Consider the following 12,809-nt stretch of genomic DNA (forward strand, 5'->3'; position numbering starts at 1 on the left):
AAGCAGAAGGAAACAATGCCGTATTTTGCAGCACTTCAGATTTGAAGGCAGAACACATGTTCTGGAGGATGTGGGTGTATATATAGCACTTGCCCGCAGCACCTTAAAATGAATACAGTATGTCTCTTCCAGGGTCATGCTTCTGCTGTGGAGGGCAGCCACATGATCGTGGGAAAAGATGCATCTGCTCTAAGGAATTGCAGACAGGTGCTCAGTTCATGACCTCGCACACTCCAAAACACTATTTTCCCTTTGTCTCTGAAACACTGCCCAGCCCTTATATTGGAGAGGGCTGTACGTATATTTATGCAGGCCTACACAGGGGAAATATCCAGTCGATCCAATATGCTTTCTCTGAAATGTCATCACATGGAACTAATACTGTATGTAGATTAACAAAGACAACATAATTTAAAAACTGCCCGTGGCACTGAGGAAAACTCAGCATCCTGTCGTTGATATTAGAAGTTACTAACCTGGTCTAAAATCCTATGCCTGTTTGAGTTGTAGTGGATTTAGGAGCCTGCAGGCTAGATAGTTACTCTAAAATATTTTATAAATACTTAGTGAGAGGCCGGGGAGCGGGCTAGAAGACAGAGCTGGAAGTTCCTTGTTCCCCATTCTATTCTGGGTGCAGCTTCTGATGTAGGAAGAACTAAGTGTAAATTTCCTGACTGGGGAGCAGAGTAATGTTGGCAGGGAAGGTACAGACAGAAATGTCAGGGGTCATTTATTTGCTTAGCTCAACTGCATAGCTTTACCTTTGCTCACATTTTCTATCTATTTGAATGCTCGCTGATGAATGATTTCTGCATGGAGCTGGAGGGGGGAGGGCTTCTGACTGGAGGAAAAGGCAAACCCGAATAAATAAATAAATAAATTTCTCATGGAGGATTATTTTTCAACCAGAACAAGTTTTAAAAGAAATCAGTTAACTGCATTTAGCATTATGCTCTTTTTCCAATATATTTTAAGTAAGTTTTGGGTTGTTTCCACGTTTCTCTAATAGAACGTAAGAACCGTTATTAAGTTCAAGACATAAGACTGCAAAGACATGCATTTTACTGCATTAGCTCATAAAGTAATGGCATTCCCCACAAAGACCTCTCAGCCTCACCCTATTATGTAGGGAAGCTCTAAAAACATGGGCTTCTTAGTAGGCCCTAAAGCAGGGTGATTTGTGACCCTGCACTGAGCGTGGGTGTTGGTGCGTAAATCAGCAACACGATGGAGGTGGCATCATAGTCACTGTCTTGGGGATTTTGACCTTCCTGCAAGTACTGCTATATTTATATTTTTCCTTCCTCAATATGCAACTTTAATATACAGTATATTTTTTTGTTTTCATCATTTACTGTATTGTACATCACTTTTGTGAGTCACTTCAGCTTATTTCAGCAAGGCAGCTCACAGTAATAAAATCATACCCGTGAACAATAAAAGTTAAAAAAATAAAGAGCCATATATTTAGTACTTATTCAGTCTGAATGGATTTAATCTCTAGGAAGTTTCAGTTATGTGCAATGTACCCTTAATGTGTACTGATTCAGAAATAAGTCATATTGCCTTCACTGGGACTCACTCCAATAGAAATATGTATTGGATTGCAACATTAATTTTACTAGATTGGAAATAAGGCAACTTGAAAGGCAGTTTGTAGGATGAGAATACATTTTACTGGGTGTAAAAAATTGGAAATGTATGTTCCTTCCTTTCACACATGTTGTTACTGTAACTCTGAAAACCACAAGGTTGAGGTCCTGAGAAGTTTTGCATGTGGTTCACTTCCAGTGATAGCACTTTAGATATGTTTTATATATGTTTAGTTACATGTATAAGAAATCAAAAATTACTGTTCTTTCTGAGGAAAAAAAAAGTTTTGAATCCTGATATGGAACCTCTCAACCCATCTTTTCTAACATCTCACCCCTATTTAATCTGGCCACTCCTGTAGTTTTAGATCTTTTCATTTTATGAATTAGTATATTAGCATAATATTAGCATAACTAAATTACTGATTTCAGAAGGACAAGGGAGGAGACATTATGCAAAAGACATAAAAACCTCACATACTAGTATTATAAAAAAAATAAAACTTCGAGTTTTTAATTTCACAATAACTTACATATAAATTAGCTTAAAATATTATGATTACATACTGATATCAAAATTAAATAAAGGAATATAAACAGGGTCATTTGGAGACAGCGCAGTTAATTATCCACTTCTGCTCCAGACTCATGCTCCATCCCATCGCTATCTTCCTCACTCTCTGATTCGTCATAAAAAAAAATTGTGGCTTGGACAGGAAAGTTCCTCAGAAGTGCTTCAGCTTCATGATACAGGTAGTCAAAACACCTTGATTTGGGCCAGAATAACCTAAAACAAATAGACATGTTTGTAATTTAATATTTAAAGAATGATTAAAGATTGCTTCACCCTGGGCTTCATCTCAATCTAGTTAATATACCATTAGCTTGAAATAAATCATCACTTCTTTAATATTAGTGGTATTTAACAGCAAAATGGAACTATACACAACTAGGGATATCCTTTTCTTTTTATACCAAATATATGCCGCTGAATTAATTAATACATAGGTTTGTTAAAAGATTGCCTTTATACTCTCAGGGGAGCTAAATGCTTTTCAATTTGTTAAAGCACAGAAATCAGATTTGCATTAACATTCTACCTCAGAATCTGTCATAAATCTTCTACAAAATATACTGTGATTTGATAGGAGAAATTTATTTTCTAAATTTATTTTTAAATATATATCTGCTGTTCTGTTGTGGATAAGAACTTGCTAATGCTGAGATTTTACATCCAAACCTTTCAAACAAATGGTAAAGTCAATTATCTAGGCAGAACAATTAACACTGGAGATTCAAAGCACCTTCTGACATTGAAACTATTCATTTATAACTGCCACTTTATTGAGCACATTCAAGATGATTCAACAGGACTAACATTCTAACTTTTCTCAAAAGGAGCTTAAGATCAAAAACTGCTTTTTAAAACTGGAAGGATTTTAAAATAACCATAAGAAGTGTACACAGGCAAGAAGACATAGTAAGTTCATTTAAGACCACACAATACTTAATTACAGCAAGCATGACCCCATACACACATCTGCAGAAGTACTACAAATAACCAGGAATGCTTGTAGGAAAAATCCCAGATTGAAGGGGAATCTTTAATTTTCCCAATCGATATCCCCACTTCTATTCCTGTTACAAGGCAAGAAAGTTAGGAAACTGATACTTCACTTTACTAGACCAATAATATTAAAGCACAAAATAAATGTTTAACGGGAAATTCAAATTTTATTCAACACATAAGTCATTTCACATCTAAGGCTTCCCTTGTATTCAGAAAAGAGTATTTTTAGAACACATCATTCTAATGTGGTTCAGCTAATTCACTACTGTAATGCAAGTACACGTAGAAATAATAAACTCAGAACCTGATCGTGCACTAAATATCTAGTAAGTCCATTCATTCTCAAAGTGTAGCCTTAAAAAAAATCATACCTCTTGCCCAAAATACTTAAATAATCACCCTTCATAATCAAATAAGCATATATGGGAAAAAATGCAACTTCTCTGGCACAATTCAAGCACATTGTGTCTTATCCGCAGATTAAATGGAGTTCAGAGGTATCAGGCGGGGAATTTGTGGCTGCAGTTTTTAATAATTTGGGGCACTTAATGATTCCATGGAAGTTATTAATATTCATGTCCAATGAAGGACATTTAGCACTGCTCCAAAAGTTCTACTTCGTTGCTTACTACAAGTGTATCTATACAGGACAATTTTCCATTATCTGTGGGGAAAAACCAGGGGAATTTTTTGAGTAAAAATATGCAGCATGGCAAGGCTCTAATTCATCCTATGCAGACTATGCTGTTCTCAGAGAGGGTGACTAAGTCTGTAAAGGAGGAGGGAAGCCATACTGAAATGCTATGGGTGGCCTTGGATCTTGAGGTGCTCAGCTTGCATCTGGTAAGGACCCACAGTGTAACCAGTGTGCAGCTGTAGGAATGACAGAAACATTGACTGTGGTGGTTTAGACACATCTGCCACATGGATCCATGCTGACTTTCTTATCAATTGCTTTGAAAATCATGCCCCATGGTTTGGAAAGTACAGTGATCAGCTCCAAAGAAAACTTGGCTGAAATTTGTGGCCTTGGATCAGTCAGCAAAATTCAACCAAATAGCTGCTCTAGGGTTCCTGTTCTTGACTGTGGTGCATAAACATGAGAAAGGCAGGATATGTATTTCATACAAATAAATAATAAAAATATTGAGATAGATGCTACAACGTGGCCACCAGGAGGAGCAGAAGAACAGTACTATGCAGGTGACAACTTTAGAGTCAGACTTAAGGTCTTTTCCCATTGCTGAGTTGAAGTGCTTAACATTCAACCTTGAGTCCACAAAAACTGTTGCGCAGTCCCTACCTGGTCTCTGTTGCTTCAATTGCCAGTTACTGTGATCCCCTCATTTCCCTCCAAGGTCATGGTGACAATACCTACCAGATTTTATACACCTTCAGGCAGAGGCCTCTGCAGGATCCAACGTTTTCATTGAAATGATAAAAGCTGTACAGCATTGTCACATCACCAGCTCTGCCCGTTCATATGTGCATGAAAAGGGGCAGAGTCTGTGGCATTATCAGGTGACATTGCTTTCATCATTTGATGCCTCTTCATTGAGAATGAGACTGTCCTTGGAGGGAGTCAGACTAAATGCTATCTTAATGCCAGTACAGCTAAAGAAGAGGTCAGGTGCTCTCACTTACAGGCTGGGGTGGAGATGAAGGCAACATCAGAGGAACATGGCAGAAAAACATATTACCAGGGCAGGTTTGTGACAAGGTGGAACCATGGCCTAAGACATTTAGGTGTGCAGAAAATAGTATCCCTCCCAGTCAAGATGCAGAATCCCAACAGCAGCTCCAACTCTTCTAGCATCTGAGACAGAAAATCTTTCAAGTGTATCTTGAAATAAGGATAGCATTTATTTCAAAAATAAATGCATTTTCATTGCCTCTTCTGTTCCCAGGCAATAAAAATACAAAAATAACAAGGAAGTAATATTTTGCTGCCTTCTAATTAGCTCAAAAGGCACTCTGCCAACTGATATGGCCGGCTTCAGACCAGATGAAAAGTCATCTGTTGTAACTGCCATTGCACATGCTAAAAAGAATAAAGACATAAGAAAACATCACTAAAGCAACAAAATTAAAACACTGTAAACCAAGGAAGCACTGGGAGAAAATTTTCTGAAGGCTTTGGAATAACTTTGGAGAGGCCTGAAATATTGGGAAATCAGGTTGAGAAGCCTTTATTGTGTATGTATGCATGTTATATTTTGGATTAGCTTGTTCTATTTATGTTCTGCCTTTCATACATAAGCTCAGGATATCCTACACAGTGCTCCCTATCTTTCCACACAACTACCCTGTAAAATGGATTGGGGGGAGAGAGGGGGGAGGGAGAGATGGTAACTGGCCCAAAGCCACTCAGGGGGCTTCTAGCTACTAGTTGAAAACCTGGAAAGTTTTGTGTGATACAATTCCAAATAAATATCTTATATACAAACCTATCACTTTTCTTGGCACCTTTCTGTATGATTAACTACTACCTGAAAATATACAATTCACAGCTTCACCTAAAGGAGTTTTTCCCAGTAGCCAGCAGTTAAGGGCACAGGAACCCTGCTGGGAAAAATGGAAAAGATAATCCTGAGAGTCTCACTGATACTATGTTTTAGGAAAAAATAGAAATGGTTTTGTCTTACCTGACTGGGTGGGTATATTGTGCAAGCTTTGCACAGTCTTCTGTAGCCTCAGAAGGGCTGTGCAACTGGAGCAAGAAATAAAGGTCAACACAGAATGGTTTAAAATTAGGATATTCTCAAAAGGAAGGCATCTGAAATGGGTAATGGAAGTTATTTATTTATTTTTTTCAAATTTATATAGCCGCCCATCTCAGGGACATGACTCTGGGTGGCACACAATAAAACAATAAAGTAAAACAATAAAAGTAATATTATTATATATTTATATTTGTATGTTAGGTTTATATCCTGCCTTTGTTCAGGAAGTGTACCTAGCACTTCCTCCTCCAGTTTTTTTTTTCTTCAACAGCAACCCTATGAGGTAGGCTGGGCTGAAGGAGAGTGACTGGCCTAAAGTCCCCCAGTCATCTCAAAGGAAATACTGGATTTCCTTTTAGCCAGTGCATAAAACCTTTTAGCACCTGAAGCACTCTAATGCAAGGTGTGTGGTTATTTTGCCAAAAAATCCCACCAATGCATCTCTCCTGCTTGTAAAATTATAATCACCATAAATCTTAAAATACTAATTAATAAACTGCTGCCTTTCATGGTGCCCAACCTAAGTTGATATATCACATTGTCAAAAGACATAACCAATTTAGGAATTACATTTCAATTACAGGAGCAACACATGCAATATGAATTATATAAAACCACTTTGGTCTCCTCCATAAATCAACCTCCCAGCTTTTTTTTTAAAAGGGTCCTTCGTGGAATGCAGTGTGATCTTTATTATTGTTAATGTGCCAGTATCTCACATACTACTTTAGAAGTGGTAGTAACTGTAAATGTCAGACATTTCCTTCCTTTTTAGGTTTCCCCACTCACTGTACGCCAAATTGAACAACACTGAATTAGTTAACTAAGGAAGACCGGCTCGTGCAGCACAATCCCACGTGGAAGGGCTGTCATAATTTTCAATACTGGACACACTCACCGCCTCATCATTTTGCACACACCATCTTTCGGCATCTTTTGGGGTGGGGATCCAAGGTCTCCAGAATCCTTCGGACCTGCAAATAAATTAGACACGCTGCGTTAGCCGGGCTGGCTCCATTTTTCCCGCGCGATCAAGAAGCGGGAAAGGAGGGAACAAAACCACCCCAAGCGCTTGCTAACCAAGCGCAGGTTGGCTGTTACAGGCCCTCGTGGTGATTGCGCTCGACTGGAGCAGAGCTCGGCTACCCTGAAGCGTCTTTGGAGTAGATGCGGGGGTTTACGGTTCCAAGCGGAGGAGAATTGTGGAGGCAGAGCTGCGAATCCTCCATGCTCTGACCAGCGCTCTGCCCAGGCAACGCGCTGGTAAAATGTTGCAGCTTATTTCCTCGTCGTCTCCCTGGACTGGGTTGTGGATCAGCTGTCTCCCGAGGGGTTTTTATAACGATTGCTTAGTAGCCTCCCAGCCACCTTATCTCATTTGCCGGAGAGGTAAACAAAAAGGCTGCGCGTGAAAGCCGCAGCGGGGTAAACAAGGAGCGTGGACGCGTGCAAGTTCCAAATGGCCCAGGGCGAGATTTGGCAAGTGAGTGTTAATCACACTTGAGCAGACACATGGCTGTTGTCATTAAGAGGGGACGCTCAGTCACGCTTGGGATCTCGTTGGCCGTGTCCAGTGTGAGAAAGCCAGGGAACGTCCAGTTTGTGCTGGAAAGAACAGCGCTTCCCGTGTTACTATTCCACACGCTATTGCAATATTACTATCCCTTCATTTATTGATATATTTATACTTTGCTCTTCCAGATATGGAAACCCAAATAGTCTGAGCAATCGGATAATAGAATTAAGCAATAGAAGTACAGTAGTACTTAATAATTTAAATTGTTCCAGCAAGAAGAGAAAGGAGGCAAGGCAGAACAGTTAAAATGATAAGCAACATAGTGCCTTCCAGATACGTTGGAGAGCCACTTCTCTAATCTCTTGTCGTTGGCCATGCCAGCTAGATGAGACCAGGGATCGAAGTCTTAAAAGATCTGTAGGGCATCCACTTGCCTGACATTTCCCACCAGAGGCTGGTACAGTCCACAACAGAAAAAGTTTTGTCTTAGGCCTTTACAAGAGTAATATTTGCTGATCGGAATATAGATCTTTGAAACTACCTAGGCCTGAGGCATTTATATATATATATATTTTAAGACCAATACCATCATGAACAACATTTCAGAATATATCTGCAGCCAATGAAAATACTACTGTATTTTACATTGTAACGCTGAGCTGTCGATCGGAAGGTCGGCGGTTCGAAACCGCGCGGCGGGGTGAGCTCCCGTTGCTCGTCCCAGCTTCTGCACACCAAGCAGTTCGAAAACATGCAAATGTGAGTAGATTAATTGGTACCGCTTCGGCGGGAAGGTAACGGCGTTCCGTGAGTCATACTGGCCACATGACCCGGAAGTGTCCTATGGACAACGCCGGCTCCAAGGCTTTGAAACGGAGATGAGCACCGCCCCCTAGAGTCGGACACGACTGGACTTTACGTCAAGGGAAACCTTTACCTTTACCTTTACCTCCATTCCTAAGTCTGTCCTTAAGTTGAATCTGTATGTAAGTCAGAACAGTTATTTAGCATCAGTCAAATGTTTGTCTTAGTATATAGTATATATTTTACCTTTCTATGCATATAAAACATTTTAGAAACACTTCCAAATACACTATCTTAAACATAATACACAAAGTAGTATTCTTAATTTAACCCAAAACATTGTACTTAAATTTTTAATATAATAGTCTTTAAGGCAGTCTGTTCTTAACTAGGAGTTGTCTGTAAACTGGGACATTCTTAAACAGGGGGCCTGCTCTATAGAATGCTTTCATTTGGAGATGACTTGATCAACAGATTTACAATCGTCTTTGGAACAAAGGAAATTTCCAGGAAGTCTTTAAAGTAGCTATACAGAGTCCAGTCCATTCCATATATAGGAATTCCATTTTGTAATATTTTTGACAGAGCTCAGTAAAAATAATATTACATTCTAATTAGATCCTTATTAGATTCTGAAATGTTTCTAATGAATAAATACAGCTTTTTCTCTGTTACAGTAATTTAATTTTCATGTGACTAGAGCTTGTGTATCCTGTAAAGTCATTCCTGTCCAAGAAGAATTGCAGTCCACCTACCAAATTTGATAAAAGGCACTTTAAGTCATAGAATCCATATGGGTTCCCTGAGTAAGAGCTGGTTCTAAAATTACTATTGAAACTTCAAACCCGTCTTTTCAGAGAAGGGTATAATAAAATTATTAGTGTCAGACTAAGACTGGGGAGATCCCTGAAACGAGTTTCTGACTTTGCAGAAATAATGGAATGAAAAAGGAAGGGAGAGAATCTTGAAACAGAATAGGATGAATACTACTTCTGTCTTACCTGAATTAAGTTTTACTAGATTATTCCAGAGTACTATAGATCCCAGACACTGTTTCAGCATGTACACTGAACCATCTGGCTAAGATAGCAAGAAGGAATAGATCTGATAATACTTAACCCCAATTCCCTGAATTACTTTAATTAGTGGTTTTATATATGTTAAAAAATTACGCACAAATGCCAAGGATCGAAGCTAAATATTGTGTAATATTGACCTATGAATCACCAAAGCTTTATGCTGCCAACCCAAAAAAGTGCCCCACGTAGATACCATCTGTGATTGAAAGTAGGAATGTGAAAAACATTCCATGCACAAAGAGTTCCATGCATGGAACAGCTGGTTTCCGATGGTCTGTTTCCAAACCCAAGCGCACCTGTTTTGGGTGCTTTGGTTCATGCACAAAACAAAACAGATTTCTTTTGCTCCATGCCTGGAATTAAAAGAACAGTTTAGTTCCAGGGAAAGTAGTTGGAAAATCAGTGTAGCTGTCTTCAGAATATGCGAGAATCAAATTTTCCACCATCCAGACAAATCGCACTGGATGATCTTTGGTAGACTGAATTATTGAAAGAAAGTAATTACATGTAAAACTAGCCCAAGAACCAAGGAAGAATGCTTAATTTGACACTGCAGCATTCATGGCTCCTGGAACAGATTTGTTGGAGTTAAACACACGGCTACAGTCGAGAGCTTACATATCTGCCAGCAAATTGCAGAGGAATCACTAGAAATATGTCATGCTTTAGGAAAGTTGTTCATGCTGTCTTTGAAATGAACTTGCTGATTCATTTCCAGAGGATCTTATGAGCTAACTACACCTTGAAATAATATACCACCCAATGCAAGGAGCAAGGTCCACATGAGTAAAGTAGTAAGGGTCGTTACACCTATTTACCTGTTCTCAAATAATGTACAAAAATCAGCATTTTAAGAGGATTACTCCATTAAAAAATAATGGTATTAGAGTGATACAGTAGTCATTGCTATAGTTGAAACTGAGGACTGAGCATATGAAAGAATTGTATGAGAAAGTAAGATTGCACAATGAAAAGTTGTGTATCTTTGCATTACCAAAGACCATTCTCTCCATTTTTACATAGGAGTCATCATTATGACTTGTTGGACCAAAGGGCCTTGTTAGTATATCCACTGGCTAAGCTTCCACCAGCAGAAACTTCATGGTACAATGCCACTGACATTCTGCAAATAGTTAAGCCTTTCAGACTTGGTTGTTCTCCCAGGCCTTGGGTTGAGATGGATGGGACCCCTACTGAGTGTGTCTTTGTTGTTTTTGTCTGTATACATTGACCAGATCCCATCTTGTTTTTTACAGCATTATATTGGAGCTGCCCAGAGTTGGTTGGAGCTGGGCAATGCCTAAACTGAATTAAATAAATAAAAGTTAATGAAAGGTAGAATCTCCTTCTTGCTAACACCTATGCAATTTTCTTGACAACAGTAGGAACATGGTTTGCCTGGGATGTTTTTTGACTTCCCAATTTAGCCTGCAGCCCCGTAATTTCCCATCCAAGTAGTAACCAGTCCCAGCTTTTTTTAATTTCTTGGCCCAGCCAGGTGCTGCTGCCTGCTGAGGCTCTATGAGTAGATAATTGCACAAATGTCCGTAACGTGTAAACACGCTACCACCCTAATGAGATTCTTACTCGTGAAAGCTAGGCCAGTGAATTTCAGACTTATTAAATGAGGGCCTCTGTGTAAATTCCATTCCTTAAGAGACATAAAAGCAGTGTTTCATTTCTCCCTTTTAAAAAAATAGATTACTTACTTGATATGATGCAAGAAAACTTTCAGAGGAATTCCTAATTTAAAGTGGTGTTAGGCAAAGCTGTGTAATCTCTTCCCTGCTGTTCAGTGTCATAGCTGATGCTATAATGAGGAAAGGAAAGGCAGGCAAGGGGTACAGTATGATGAAACCCACTACAAAACTGACCTCATGTTCACCAATGACAATGCCATAGCTGCAGACAGTGACACAGAAGCCATTGATGGTATCATGAATACTGCCCATTCATATGGCACAACAAAGGTTAATGCCGACAGAACAAAGGTGTCACAGTCTGCTGTCTTCTTCAACAGAGTCCAGATAGAGCAGCTTAACCAGTTTAAATACCTTGAGTCACTGGTAGAAGAACAGAAAACAGCATCAAAAGCAGAATTACTCTCCAGGATTGGCCAGGCCACTGCTATCTTGGATCATTAAACTGGTGCTTGTGGAGAACACGAAATGTGTCAGTGAAATCAAAGTGCAAATCTTCTGGGCACTAGGCCTGCCAGTCTTGCTATATGGATCTGAGATGTGGACACTGTTAAAAACAGACCTAAATAAACTTGATTTTTAAAAAAAGTAATAGGGAATATACAGGGAATATCCCTGCAAGACCATCTCAAGAATGAGACCATCAGTTTGAGATGCAGTGAACAACCTGCAGCTGAGGATCAAATACAAAAGTGCAAACTAAGAAGATTTAGACATGGATGCAGAATGCAGACCATTGCTTTTCTTAGACTGCTGTGGAGAAAGTGGCCCGCACAATGGGAAGTCCAGTGAAGAGCACCAAAGAAAACATGGGCGAAGAAGTTTGAAGATGATCTGAAAAACCAAAGGCTCAATTTGAGGGATGTGAAACAAGCATCCCTCAAAAGGAAACCACTGAAACATATTATAAGGAACATCCATAGTCCAGCGACACCCAAAGCAACATACTGGCTCTGAAGTCAACCCCATCCAGACACTTGCTAAAGGAACAAAGGAAGAGGAGGAGCTAGAATGTCAAACTATGCATAGAAGCAGCCCCATGGGCTTGCTTTGTCACAAACAAAGCAGCTACCAAGTTACAGTATCCAATGCAAAATCAACAAGGCAAATGCGCCTTAACTTCCATTCTTGGTAAGTTTCCTGCCTCCAAATAACTGTATTTCATCGTCATTGTCATTATTTGCAAGGCCAAAATACCTGGGAAAGCAGGGAAACACAAATTAGAGATGGAAAACCCATCAAAGAAGAAAGAATTAAGTTTTTTTCCTATGATACTCACCTATTGAAGCTTGCTGTATGTTTTTTTAAAAGATGCAGTTGAGTCAAAGTACAAAGGGCCATAGTTAGCTAGCCACTATCCATTATCAAAAGGGCCAAAATGATGGCTATTGTGCAGGCCTATGAGCCTTGCCTGCATATTGCATTCTAAATGAGCCTGAGCATTTAATGTCAGACTAGTTAAAAGGCTAAGCCTCCCTGTTGTAGCATTATCTACTGCAATGCTTTCCATTTTTTCCTCATTTCCACAAAGGGGAGAAACAAGGATAACCTTGCTATTGGTAGGTGGTAGGTGATAACTTTGGGTTTTTGACCCTCCTGGATCCAGAGAGGTGTCATCTTTGACTCTCAGTGGGGTAGCACTCCCCCAGACAGGGATGGTGAGTAGTTTGGTGGGCCTCCTGGGCTCATGGCTCCTGCTGTGGCTGAGGAGCACATGGCAGCTGTGGCTAGGGGGGCCTTTGCACAAATTCATCTTTTGCAACAATTTCACATGTTCCTGGACCAGGAGGCCTCGCTCACAAGTCACTCATGTCTTGGTCACTTC

The 12,809-nt window shown here is 39.7% G+C and overlaps 1 protein-coding gene across 1 annotated transcript; it reads right to left on the reverse strand.

Moving 5' to 3' along the window:
- Nucleotides 1-2,109: 2,109 nt before the first annotated feature.
- Nucleotides 2,110-7,193, reverse strand: RIPPLY2 (ripply transcriptional repressor 2). The gene is made up of 4 exons (XM_063312551.1): nt 7,032-7,193; nt 6,784-6,859; nt 5,808-5,872; nt 2,110-2,379 (listed from the first exon to the last, which is right to left on the reverse strand). The coding sequence occupies exons 1-4, from the start codon at nt 7,112-7,114 to the stop codon at nt 2,214-2,216; spliced, it is 390 nt and encodes a 129-aa protein (XP_063168621.1). The 5' UTR covers nt 7,115-7,193; the 3' UTR covers nt 2,110-2,213.
- Nucleotides 7,194-12,809: the final 5,616 nt, after the last annotated feature.

Source organism: Candoia aspera, chromosome 1 (assembly GCF_035149785.1).
Source record: "Candoia aspera isolate rCanAsp1 chromosome 1, rCanAsp1.hap2, whole genome shotgun sequence".
NCBI lineage: Eukaryota > Metazoa > Chordata > Lepidosauria > Squamata > Boidae > Candoia > Candoia aspera.

What these genes read in the sequence shown, in the direction of transcription:
- RIPPLY2 (XM_063312551.1), bottom strand. Translation starts at nt 7,114, where the DNA reads ATGGAGGATTCGCAGCTCTGCCTCCACAATTCTCCTCCGCTTGGAACC. An exon ending in GTGTGCAAAATGATGAGGCG is followed by an intron (nt 5,873 to 6,783) that starts GTGAGTGTGTCC and finishes TTCTTGCTCCAG; the next exon opens with TTGCACAGCCCTTCTGAGGC. An exon ending in CAATATACCCACCCAGTCAG is followed by an intron (nt 2,380 to 5,807) that starts GTAAGACAAAAC and finishes TATTTGTTTTAG; the next exon opens with GTTATTCTGGCCCAAATCAA.